Genomic DNA, 12,967 nt, shown 5'->3' with positions numbered 1-12,967 from the left:
CACGAGGAGAGAATTTAGGTCACTTTAATAATAATAAATGGGGGGGGGTGGGAAGCAGGAGAGCATTCAGAAAAAGAACTAGAGCATGCTGGGCTTAATACCTAGGTGATGGGTTGATAGGTGCAGCAAAGCACCATGGCATCCTTTTACCTATATAACAAACCTGCACACCCTGCACATGTGCCCTGGGACTTAGAAAATAAAATGAAATAAATGATAACAATAGTTTCAATACCATATTTTATTGGTATGCCCAGGTATAGCCCAAGCAGTAACAGAGACTCTAGAATTAGAGTTAAGTCCAGGAAAGAAGGAGGTTCTGAGTGGCATAGATTTGTCTCAAGTGATGTAGTGGTGAGTGACAGAATTAACTACTAATTGGCAGCACTGAGTTCTTTCCTCTCCTTTCCATTTGATCTCTCTTCTCAGGCCATCTCTTTTCCCATTCACATTTTGCTGCATCTTCAGTATGAAAGTAGGTTGAAAAGAACTGTAATTTTCACAATTACTGATCATTTTATATATGTTTCTAATTCAATGTATTATTCATTTTCCTCTTCAAAGGAATCACATTTTATTTTGGAAATGTATGTGTAAAAAACGTGGAAACTTGTGGAAACCCACTCTTGAACTTCCCTGGACATGATTCAGAGGCTGATTGAGGAAAGGGCTGAATGTCTGGCTTTAGAAGATGTTTGTGGTGCGGCAATGGGAAGCTGGGAAAATTGGCCTCAGGAAGTGGCAGCACCTCACCTTTTCTTAGAGGAGGGAGTCGGTACACAGATCCAATTTGTCTGCAATGGAAGGGATGGGGTCCTTTACCTGGGCCTCGCCTTCTTAAGTGCCCAGGTGGTGGGCCATGGCCATGGCAACAGTGACCTCGGTTATGGGGTGGTGGGTCACAAGGTCCATAGTCTTGGAAATCATGGCAGTGGGGATGGTGTCCATGGGGATGGTGTCCATGGGGGTGGTGTCCATGAGGATGGCGTCCATGGGGGTGGTGTCCATGGGGATGCTGTCTATGGGTATCATGTTCATGAGGATGGTGTGCATGGGGATGGTGTCCGTGGGGATGCTGTTCATGGGAATGATGCTTATGGGGATGGAGGTCACTGGAATTATTATTATGAGAATGTCTTTGGGCCCCATTTGTTTCAAAAGTGGCATGTTGACAACTTAAGCAGGACATGGGCAATAGTGGAGGAGGGCCTTGTGGAAGTGGGGGTCCATGTGAGTGATCTCTTTCATCTGGAGGAGGTGGGGGTCCATGTTCGTGTGGCTTGTGGGGATGATGATGATCTCTGAATCCATGGGGCTTGAATGGATGCTTGGTGGTAGAAGAACGCTCATGCCCACCCCAGTGGAAGGGATGTCCCAAATGAGGCGGTACACCACTGATGTTCTCATGTTCCTGGAAAAGGTCACAGAAAAGTGCCTATCATCATGTAACATAAAAGAAGATGTTAGATACTTGACTTGATTTACACCAATGGCTCCCAGATCATAGATTCCACAAATCAATTTAAAAAGTATGACGAAAAAAGATTCTCAAATTGTTATCTAGCCCAGTTGATATTTAAAATATTAACAATAACTATCATTTACCACCATCATTGTTTCACAAAAGAAACTATTTTTTTTTTCTGAGACTGAGTCTCGCTCTGTCACCCAGTCTGGAGTGCAGTGGTGCGATCTCTGCTCATTGCAACGTCCACCTCTCAGGTTCAAGCAATTCTCCTGCCTCAGCCTCCCAAGTAGCTGGGACTACACGCCCAAGCCACCATGCCCACCTAATTTTTATTTTCTTTTTTTGAGACATAGTCTTACTCTGTTGCCCAGGCTCCTAATTTGTGTATTTTTAGTAGAGACAGGTTTCACCATGTTGAACTCCTTGTTTCAAGTAATCCACCCATCTCAGCCTCCCAAAGTGCTGGGATTACAGGCATGAGCCACCACGCCCAGCCTGGAATGAAATTTTGATTAAAAAAAAAAGAAAGAGCCAGAAACACAATATCAGAGTAAAGGATTGTCCTTTAGATGGATAAATGTTAGATATAAAAAACTTCATTATCCTTATTTTTTTTTTTCATTTTTACTACACAGAGTGGTGAAACAATATTATGACCTGGCACCCATCTGTAGACCAACACTGGAAAACTAGTGCCTTATAACCAATATTCTTAACTGAGGCTTGACGGTATCAACATCCCTTACTCCTAAAGGCTGAACACTTGACCTCTTCTCTCTCTTCCTTGTTCAGAGTTTAATTTTTAAAAAATAGCTACAGAGGCCGGGCACGGTGGCTCACGTCTGTAATCCCAGAACTTTGGGAGGCTGAGGCAGGTGGATCACCTGAGGTCGGGAGTTTGAGACCAACCTGACCAACATGGAGAAACCCCTTCTCTACCAAAAATGCAAAATTAGCCAGGCATGGTGGCGCATGCCTGTAATCCTAGCTACTCAGGAGGCTGAGGCAGGAGAATCGCTTGAACCCAGGAGGCAGAGGTTGCGGTGAGCCGAGATGGCACCATTGTATTCCAGCCTGGGCAATAAGAGCAAAACTCCTTCTCAAAAAAAAAAAAAAAAAAAAAAAGACAGAGCCATTTTCATGGTGACAATCCTGCCCTTTGTTCCTTTTTCTTTTTTTTAACTTGGGATTGGATGTTTGGATTATTTTAAGTTTTGTTTCTGATATGAAAAATTTCGTGAAGCAAATCTTTGTACTCATGTAAAAAATAGACCAAAGATTTCTGAAACAGATGCAAAATATGGTTTTGCATCTTATTTTATATACATTTACATAATAAATTTGAGGCTGATATATTCCTCTTAGATTCTATGCCCAATAATATAAGCTTAGGAATGACTAAGTCTCAGCACTAGAGTCCCGACTACAAGAAGCATTTTCAAATTCCTTCAAGTTTGGTTGAATTGGACATGATTTTAATTTTCTGCCAATTGTTACCTCTCTTCAATTCTTGGAAAAGTTTTCATACTTTTTGTGTAATCTGGCAATTGCACTCCTTTCCCCAGTTGTGGGATACTCTCTGTATCTTTTTTCTTGCATGTCTGTCTGTCTCTCTCTTTCTCTCTCTCCCTGTCTCCCTCTCTCTGTCTCTGTCTCTCTCTCTCTCTCTCTCTCACACACACACACACACACACCCACTCATAGAGCTTTAGGAAGCAACAACACTATTTGTGTAGGTATGTCACTTAATCTGGCACTGCCATGACAAAGTCTGCTTAGACAACCCACCTGAGGGTTGAAGACTTCACAGTTTATGACAAGGTTTTCCGGGCTTTCCAAGTCCAAGGCTTCTACATCATAGAACAAATCTGCTCTGCAGAATCCAAAGACCTACAAAGGAATGAGGAGCTGTTAGTGTGTGTGTCCAGGTGGTGTGAAGATGACCAGCCAGAGTTAGCTTCCAGACATTCAGAAAGGGAAGAAGTGCTTTAGAAAAATCAGGGTAATATGATCAGATATTCCCACCAGTCGTTCAGCAATCTTTCCTTGTTAACACTTTGGGGAAAGTGCAGGTGGTGAAGGGTATCACTAAAGTTGCTGTGGTTTTTTTCATGAGCAGGCACCAGCACCGGGCTTCCCCATGGGTGATGGAAATGATGAGGAAAACCACATCATTGCTGCCTTGCATTTAGGCCAACCCTTCTGCACTGGAGACCTCAGTTGCCTGTGCCTAGGACAATGAGGAATGGTGTCAAAGAGGGATTTTTACAACTTCAGCTGGTCCCTTGGAGGAAAGTGTTGGACAGGAGGGCATCTGTATAGCATAAAGATGGGTTTTCATGGACATTGTCAAGGCAAGTGTCTGCTGACTCCACCCAAGTACAAGGGCTACAACTGGCTGCCACTCCTGTGCTCCAGATGCTCCTAAACCCACCTGTGAAAGATCGACTAGGACAAGAGGACGGCTGTCTGCTAGAAGAAATTGCTAAGCATTGAGGTTCTGAGTACAGTTTGGGAATCAGAGAGACCTATGTTAATCCTGGCTTCTCCATTTCCTAGTTGTCTGAGTTTGGGAAAGTTACAAAAGATTTCTGAAAGTCAGCCATTGTAAAATGGGGATAATACTATGTACTCACAGGTTGTGGGAGGGATTGATTAAACAAGAGGATGCTGTAAAACACTCACCCCTGAGCCTCCTCTTCAGCTCTGGTGCTTCAGCTCTGGGTTTACATTAGCCACACCAAGATCATGAAGGATTTGTTGGCCATAGGAGTAGGGGAGGGAGGTGTCTTTTCTGGTGGCCGCTAAGAAGAATTCTAGACCTGGTTCAGTGTGGACATTAGAAGAGCTAACAAAGGTACTAATGGATGGTTTCTCCCTTTTGACCAGGGAGAATGTGTTGTTAAACATCAGAAAAATCCTGGACTTGGCATCATAATTAAAATTCCATTTCCTAACACTCTCTAGCTAAGTGCCTTTAGGTAAGTGGTTTTAATTTCAGGTCCCCTTGTCACAGGGAAATGTAGGCAGATACTTGCTTTTCCTTGTCAGCAGGATTTTCATGAGGCTCTGACCTGGCGATAACAGATGTGGAGGTGTTTCTTTAACTGTAGGTCACCATGCAAATGCCAGGTGGTATTAATAATGTCTTCCGGCAGGTACATGGGAATCTATTTGTAAATGATCAGAGGAAAAATCCCACTGGACTTTGTATGAGAATAACTAAGTTTTAATCTCAGCTTGGTTGTGAACATCGGCAAGACCTTTCCTTTGCTGATTTTCAGTTACCTCCTCATTTGTCAAGTGGGATTCCTGTGAGTGTGATGATGTGGAATTAATAAAACCACTTGGTGTAAGGTCTTAGTACGAACTGCTATAGTTCTAACTAAGCCTTTAATCCTAATCAGTTAGAAACTTAGTTTTAAGTTTAGGTATATATCATGTATATTATAAAATCATGTTCTTATGGTTCGCTTATGTTCTCTGTGCCTCAGTTTCCCTATCTGCTAATTTGGGATTAAAAATAGTATCTATCTCATATGGTAGTGTGAGGGTTAATAAGTTATCATAGGCCGGGCATGGTGGCTCATGCCTGTAACCCCAGCACTTTGATTTGTAATCCCAGCCGAAGTGGGTGGACACCTGAGATAAGGAGTTTGAGACCAACCTGACCAACATGGTGAAACCCCATCTCTACTAAAAATACAAAAATTAGCTGGGCGTGGTGGTGCATGCCTGTAATCCCAGTTACTCCGGAGGCTGAGGCAGGAGAATCACCTGAACCCGGGAGGCGGAGGTTGCAGTGAGCCGACACTGTGCCATTGCACTCCAGCCTGGGCAACAAGAGCGAAACTCCATCTCGAAAACAAAACAAAACAATAAGTTATCTGATGTGTAAATCACTTAGAAGAGTGCCTGGCAGGTACTAAGTGCTTCCCAGATGATACTTTGTATTTCACAGACATTTCTTCCTTCTTCTCCTCCTCCTCATTTTCTCCTTCTCATTCCTCTTCTCCTTCTTCTCCTTCTTCTTCTCTTTCTTTTTTCTCTGTGACTCTAGTCAACGATCACAGACATTTCTTATACTCACATTGGGGTGTCTGGGGAAATGGTGTCTGGAGCAGTTCCGCACAGAGAAGTCCACGAAGTAACCGGTTCCTTCCCCTCCTCTCTAGAACAGATGGGATCAAAATAGTTTCAAGAACAGACAAAGAAAAAGGAAAAAAAAAAGCAGTAGATAACTACCATTCAATATTTTTTAAGGCAGTATGAGAATTCAAAATCACCAGTATGTGTCATTTTTTAAAATGGTTTCTGCCTTTTAAAAATGTATCACCTAAGTGATAAGGTGAATACCAGTTCAGTGAAAAGGTTCAAATAATAAATATATGATGAAGTAGAGTGTGAAAAATCACCCCTCCTGCACTCCAACTTCTTCCCAGAGTTTTTATTCTCATTTATTTGATGTGTTTCCTCTTCGAGTGTTTTCCTAGATGTGTTACACATACACAGGGAGATCTAAGTGTTTCATATAAATGGGTCCATAGTCTAAGTACTGTTCTATAACCTGCATTTTCCTATACCAATATGTTTTCAAACTCCAGTGCGCATGGGTCCAAACATTCTTTGAGCAACTGCATGGTACTCATTTCCTTACTTGAATGCAACACAATCTATTTAACGCTGCATTTTCTGAATGCATAGCAAATGTCAACCAGTTGCTCTACAAGACAGCTCTGGGTGAAAGTACTTGGGTCCTTGTAGAGAGAGCAGGGAACCATCTAACTATAGGCACATTACTGGGTGTGGTGAGGTAATTTCTCTGAACTTCAGTTTTCCATCATAGTACAAGAATGTTAGTATTGGATGATTTGTAATGACACAACCCTCATATGTTCTTGTCTTTCCCTGTTTCCTCTTTAGATTTTCTCCCCACTCTGTCAGATGTCTACTCCCCTACCCATCCTTCAAAAAAAAAAAAAAAAGTGTTTGAGGAAAGCAATTTTTTTTGTATTTTTTAAATACCTGCTGCCTGTCTTTTATGGCCCCAAAAGTGACAAATTAAAAGGCAGCTAGTCAATTGAGGCAGGTGGAGAGGGTGTGCCGTTCAGTTTCTGCTGCCAGGTTGGAGCCTGGGCCTTCAGACTCCAACTGAACCTTAGTGGAGACTCACCACTCTTGCAACTCTCTCGATTCGGTCCACTCTGAAAGAGGCAAAGTCATCATTCTCCTCTTTGTACTTCTCAAGGGCTTTGTCGGCTTGTTTTCTGTAGCGCTCAGTATCCTCAAAGAAATCTATGAGGACCGGACTATCTTTGGTATTGGCCAGTGCTGAAGAGACTGGAGAAAGAAGATAGCAGTGTCACAGTAAAGGGCTGGAAATGTTAATGGTGGCTTGGTGGCAAGAATGACAATAACTTTCATTTTAAGGATGGGCAAATTGAGGGTGGGAAGAGCTAAGTAACTGCTTCAAGATCAATCAGCCATTTGGCAACCGAACTAAACTGCTGATTCTTCCTTCGAGTCTTTCTGATCCCCATGTCTATGTTGTGACCCCTACTCATGATGCCTTCACCAGAACCACTGATAAAGTGCTAACATATATATATAAATATGACAACTATGACATTCGTTAATATATAAATATATATTATCTATTATATAATATCTATTATATATTTATATATTATATAATATATCATATGTTTTTATATTATATATCATATATTTAGGTATTAATATGATATATATATTAACATATATATTAAATAATAGAGATGGGGTTGAGTCACATTGCCCAGGCTAGTCTCAAACTCCTGGGCTCAAGCAACCCTCTGGCCTCAACCTCCCAAAGTGCTGGGATTATAGATGTGAGCCACCGCACCAGGCCACTAATATTTTAATAAGTTCTTCCTGTTGTTGCCAAGGAGGAAGACAGAGCATTAACATAGAGTTTTGCCCAGAGAGAGGAGAAGATACAGATCATCCTTTCTTCAATGCAAACTCCTGTGGCAGTATCTTGCATTTTTGTATATAATATCATATTTGGATTTGCTATTTTAAAAAGGAATCCTGTGATAATTCTATTTGAAAATGTAAATTAAAAGGGTATGGAGGCTGGGTGTGGTGGCTCACACCTGTAATCCCAGCACTTTGGGAGGTCAAGGTGGGCAGATCACCTGAGGTCAAGAGTTTGAGGCCAGCCTGACCAACATGGAGAACCTCCATCTCTACTAAAAATACAAAATTAGTTGGATGTGGTGGCATATGCCTGTAATCCTAGCTATTTGGGAGGCTGAGACAGGAGAATTGCTTGAACCCGGGAGGTGGAGGTTGCAGTGAGCCGAGATCACACTATTGCACTCCAGCCTGGGTAACAAGAGCGACACTCTGTCTCAAAAATAAAAATAAATAAATAAAAAAGCTGTGGAATTTAGAGTTAATACTCCTGGGATTGTGTCACATCTTCACAATATCTTAGCTTTGTTCTTGAGGCCAAGTCGTTTAACCTCTTTGAGCATCAATTATTTTGTCTTAAATAGAAAGTGTCATAAGCTTTACTTCATAGTCCCAAGACTTTACTTCCTCCCAAGACTATACAACTGGCAGATGATGACTCAAGCTAAAGCAAGTCTGACTCCAAAGCCTATATCTATAATGAGGCTAACCTACCTCTCCTTAATCTCTATTTTTATGTTTTGAATTTCTTTAAAAGAAGGTGTACCAGTACCAGGGAAATTTGTCTCCCTTCTATTCTCTGGAGAATGAATAATAATGGAGTCTATGAAGGCTTTTATTTCATGTACATCATAGATATACATGAATACATCTGAATATATATGAATACATATGTACATAGATGAGACAAATACCACTGTATGATTGAATTTGTATTAATCAAGAATTAATTAGCAATTTAACAGATTACCATACCAGAACTTGTGGTGCAGTTAAAGTCAATCACTCTGAGGTCCTGAGGTTCATGGGAATGTCTTGTAGCTATTACCTTACATTGTCCGATCACCTGTAAGAAAGAGGCTCTTGAGGACTTGCTGAGTCATTGCATCCTGCCTTCCTCAGGTCAGATATGAAAGAGCAAAAAGGTGATGCAACATCCTCCTACTGTTCATTTAAAAATGCATTTCTTTCATCAAAGCTTGTCTCAAACCCTGCATTTTCTTAGTCAGTTTCTGTGTGCTGCATCCTGTTGGCACTCAAAATCCTCAGCAGAACCAGCAAGAAACTATTTAAAGCATCATGGCCATACCCCAAACATTTTCAAGGGAAAAAGTGGTGAAAGTTCCAGGAGTGTGAACCTCTCATTTTCTGGAAATGAAATCTTGAATCTCTGCTTATTCATCTTCATGTTCTCCACCTGTGTCAGAGAGCCTGGCATGTCAATACCCACCTCCCACATGCAAAGCCAGATCTTATTCCTCAGTGTATATCCTAGGTGCTGAGCAAGACCCAATTCCTCACTGCAAGTAATTACTTTGGCCATTCCTGAAAATAGGACCATTGTTCATAGGACACAATTACAAGTTCATAGATTCTCATACCTGTAGACTGTCAAGAGTGGAAGGCCCTTAGAGTCCATGAATTCCTAAACCCACTTTTTATTTTACAGTCAAAAAACACCAAAGTGGAGGGATGTTATTAGATGATTTGCCCAAGGACCCACAGCTGGTTATGCTCTTTGATGGGACCACACCCTGCTGAGTTGTCTTGAACTGGGTTCCCAGGAAAGACTCTCAAGAGTATTGCTCAAGGTTAACATCATCTTCATGAATCTCAAGGCAAAAGCTGCCCTTTCTCTTCTACTGTGTTAGCCCAGGCATTGGCTGAGTGAACAGAGTAGATGGAAAATAAGAATGATAAGAGCAGAGTGAAGGTGCCCTCTTTACTTACTATTTCAGATGGACGTCTGGAATCAGGTGGCTCACAGTCATTCCAGTATTTCCTGGATAGGACCGAACAGTCCGATTCTTGCACATCTAAGACTAAGTAATATACAGTTGTATTTTCCTGAGGAATGCCAAAAGCAACATGTGAGTAGCACATGGAAACCTAGTGGGTTTTTTTTTTTATGTATTAAAGCTATATATTTATTACTTAAACAGAATTCCTGTTCCTCTCACTGTCTTTGCAGATGCTCTACCTTTGCGTCATTTGATCTATTGATTCCAATACATAGCTTCAATGAGTTATTTCCAAATCTTTTTAAGTGGTCCTGATTTGTCTTCTGCCCATAAACTTGAAGAAGCTATCACTAAACGGCAGTGGTGGTTTAGCGGAGGCGTCATCACCTACGCATGCCTGGAAGTATAAGTCATGACGACCTCATCAGGGCCTCCAATCTGTCCTTGTAGTTGTGTCCTCTTGCCCAGCTCTATTACTGATCATGGGATTTTCTGCTTTGATGTTGCTTTGCCCAAAGCTAAATCCTCTCTCTTCTCTTACAAACTAGCTGCCCTCTCCACTTCCCTCGTCTTTGTCAGTGGCACTACTGAAAACATATTGCCTTAGACTCTGGGGTAAAACATGTAAACCTACGAGATGTTTTCCTTGTCCTTGCTTTTGCTATCCAGTACCAGGCCCTGAATGGTCTTCTTTCTTGGCAACGTCTCTCATGTCTATTCCTCAGTCTCATTGCCCTGACTCCCACTAACCCAGGTCTGACCCTTGTTCTTTCATTCCTGAATACATAAATAGCTTTCTACTTCATGTCCCTGTCTCTTGCCTCAGTTTCCCCAGGCACATCAGGACCCCTCCCCATCCACCCGCTCTCTACGCTAGCTCTCAGAGGCAGCTCTGTGCTGATGCATCCTACGCCCTAACATGTGTCGATGAGCCTGGCATGGGACTAATGGTCACTGAATTACTGGTTGAATCCTAAACTCCTGCACACCTGTTCTCTGCAACCCACAGTGCCTCCCTCTGTGATACTTTCAGAAGGGTACATTGTCCTCTGTAGTACTCCTTGTCTGGCCTCCCTAATTTCAGTTTTTCCATCAGAGGGAGAGTAGGTTATTTGGGGAGCTTAGAGGCAGGCTTCATGTCTCTCTATAATGTCTATCAGCTCCTCTAGTCCAGTTTAGGTAGGCATGTAATCTAAGTGAAGACAGTAAGCTTGTTTCACCTCAAGACAAGCCCACAGGCTTGGCTCCCACCTGATGCCTGCTCCAGAGCCCACATGGAACTTCTGGAACCCACCTGCTTATATTCAATGGCTCCCTAACACCCTTCTTCCTGATTCCATACCCACCTAGAAGTGGTGGTGCCAGGAATTCACCAGGAACACATTTACTCAGACCTGTTCAAATCCTACCCATGCATCATTACACAGCAGAAGCCTCCTCCCATCCAGTCTTACTAGATCTCCCCTCATTAAACTGCTCCAGTACATTTACCACTCCTTTGGTCACTTGGCTATTGTTGGGGCTCAGAACATGATACCTCAAAGTATGGTACTTTTGGCATGCTGAGTCCTTTGAACTGAAGGAAATGGGAAGGGCCTCAGAAGCCAGATCTGTCTGACCTTCTGCCCTTTGTTCTCCTCCTCTGCTTTCTCCCCCAAGGCAAGCCATAGAAACTAAAATTTCTCTTCTCCAGGACAGTCACAGATGGTAGAATCCCTCTCCCCGAAAGCATCCATAAATCCTAAAATATGAATCTAACCTTCCCCCTGCGTCTTTCTTTGTAGGAGCTGGCCATAAAGACATTCTCTGACCTACTCTGTTTGATAGTAGGTCCTCAGATCCGCATTCCAAAGGGATCCTGTCCCATACTTGGGAGCAAGAAATGCCACACAGAGAGGCCATGAAGAACTCAAACAGAGAGGCCTTGCTGGGTCCTTCTTTCAGTCTATGACTCTTAGATTACAGCCTTTTGTCCCATCACACTTCTGCATTCTGCACAGCCTTTGTGAATTCTAAGTATGCAAGTGGCCAGTTTCTTTGGATATCTGAGTCTTCATTTATGAAGACTCCAGTGTCAGGTAAACCTTGGATTAAATAAATTTGTATGTTTTCTTCTTCTTTTTTTTTTTTTTTTGAGGTGGAGTCTAGCTTTGTTGCCCAGCCTGGAGTGCAGTGGCGTGATCTCGACTCACTGCAACCTCTGCCTCCCGAGTTCAAGTGATTCTTCTGCCTCAACCCCCTGAGTAGCTGGGATTACAGGGGTGCGCCACCATGCCCAGCTAGTTTTTGTATTTTTAGTAGAGACAGGATTTCACCGTGTTGGCCAGGCTGGTCTTGAACTCCTGACCTCATGATCCGTCCGCCTTGGCCTCCCAAAGTGCTGGGATTACAGGCGTGAGCCACCGCGCCTGGCCTTGTCTACCAGTTTTATTTCAGGCTCAGTTAGGAGCCTTAGGAGGGTTGAGAAAACTTTTCCTTCTTTCTAGTTTATCCTAGTAACTTACACTGTTTGCCTGTATGTGCCAGTGTATTATTATTTCCTGGAGGCCAAGGCCCATAGTTTATTCTAATGTTTCTCTGGCAGTCCTCAGCATGTAACTGGGCTCAGCATAAATGCTTATATGTACCCACAAATCGAATCATAGTTGAGGGTACACTAATAACAAATGTTAGTTTGAAGGAAAAAAGAACAATTTAGAGCAGCCACAGAAGCCAAACAAAAAACTCTGACCAAAGCCATTCATTGTGCAAAGCAGTAAGCCTAGGGGGTAGAGTCACATTTGCCCCCGTGAGTAATCTCCCAACTCAGCTCTGCCATTGGCAATTCCTCACCACTCTGTCCAAGTGGGCATCAGCAATCCGCAGCAATTGGAAAAGGTAGCCATCCCGTCGCCTTTTATTGATCAGGTCTAGAGCTTTCTCAGCCTCCGGCTCAACAGCACTGCAGTCAGTGGGACTCACGGCACACGAATACTGCAGTGTGATCAAAAGCAGTGCTGCAATGAGTGCCTTCATTTTGTTAAACCATCCCTTGCTATGATCTGCCACTGCAGAGAATTTTATACAGACTTTCTGAAACACACGCAATTGATTAAACAAAACCTTGATACATTTTTGTTGTGTAACTGGGGGTGTTCACCTTGACCCTGGGTTCAAATAACCATCAACAAGCTGTAAATGATTAGTGGGTCCTGGGGGCAGAAAGTTGAGAAATGCTGATGAGTGGGTGGAACTGTGATCTGCACAAATCTGGATTTTTCTAGTAGATAGCAGATCTAAAGTACGTCTTTGAACATAAGCAGTGCCTATGTTGGTGTAGGGGGTGGGGCTAGGGGTAATTTTCCTCCATCTGCCTGCCTGTCTCAGCTGGAAATCTCCATCATCAGTCAGTGGACTGATGGATCATGGCACTAAAACTCCTCAGTAGAAGGCAGCTGCATTATCTAAGGGGGGGAACATGTTAAACAGGTACCATTATCAAAGGAATGACTTCAGGTAAAATAGAACAATGAAGAGGCTGTCGTTTTGAAGTCAGATCTGAATTTCTCACCTGGCTCTATTACTTTCTTACTGTGTAATG

The 12,967-nt window shown here is 42.6% G+C and overlaps 1 protein-coding gene across 1 annotated transcript; it reads right to left on the bottom strand.

Moving 5' to 3' along the window:
- Positions 1 to 223: 223 nt before the first annotated feature.
- HRG (histidine rich glycoprotein) lies at positions 224 to 12,462 on the bottom strand. Its single transcript, XM_003806629.5, has 7 exons — positions 12,220 to 12,462; positions 9,377 to 9,493; positions 8,402 to 8,492; positions 6,642 to 6,808; positions 5,559 to 5,639; positions 3,257 to 3,358; positions 224 to 1,411 (listed from the first exon to the last, which is right to left on the bottom strand). The coding sequence occupies exons 1-7, from the start codon at positions 12,400 to 12,402 to the stop codon at positions 575 to 577; spliced, it is 1,578 nt and encodes a 525-aa protein (XP_003806677.2). The 5' UTR covers positions 12,403 to 12,462; the 3' UTR covers positions 224 to 574.
- Between the last annotated feature and the right edge of the window lie 505 nt (positions 12,463 to 12,967).

The sequence above is a fragment of the Pan paniscus genome, chromosome 2 (assembly GCF_029289425.2).
Source record: "Pan paniscus chromosome 2, NHGRI_mPanPan1-v2.0_pri, whole genome shotgun sequence".
NCBI classification, from domain to species: Eukaryota; Metazoa; Chordata; class Mammalia; order Primates; family Hominidae; genus Pan; species Pan paniscus.
Note: the sequence above shows the minus strand (reverse complement) of the source record. Positions and strands in the feature narration are given on the sequence as shown.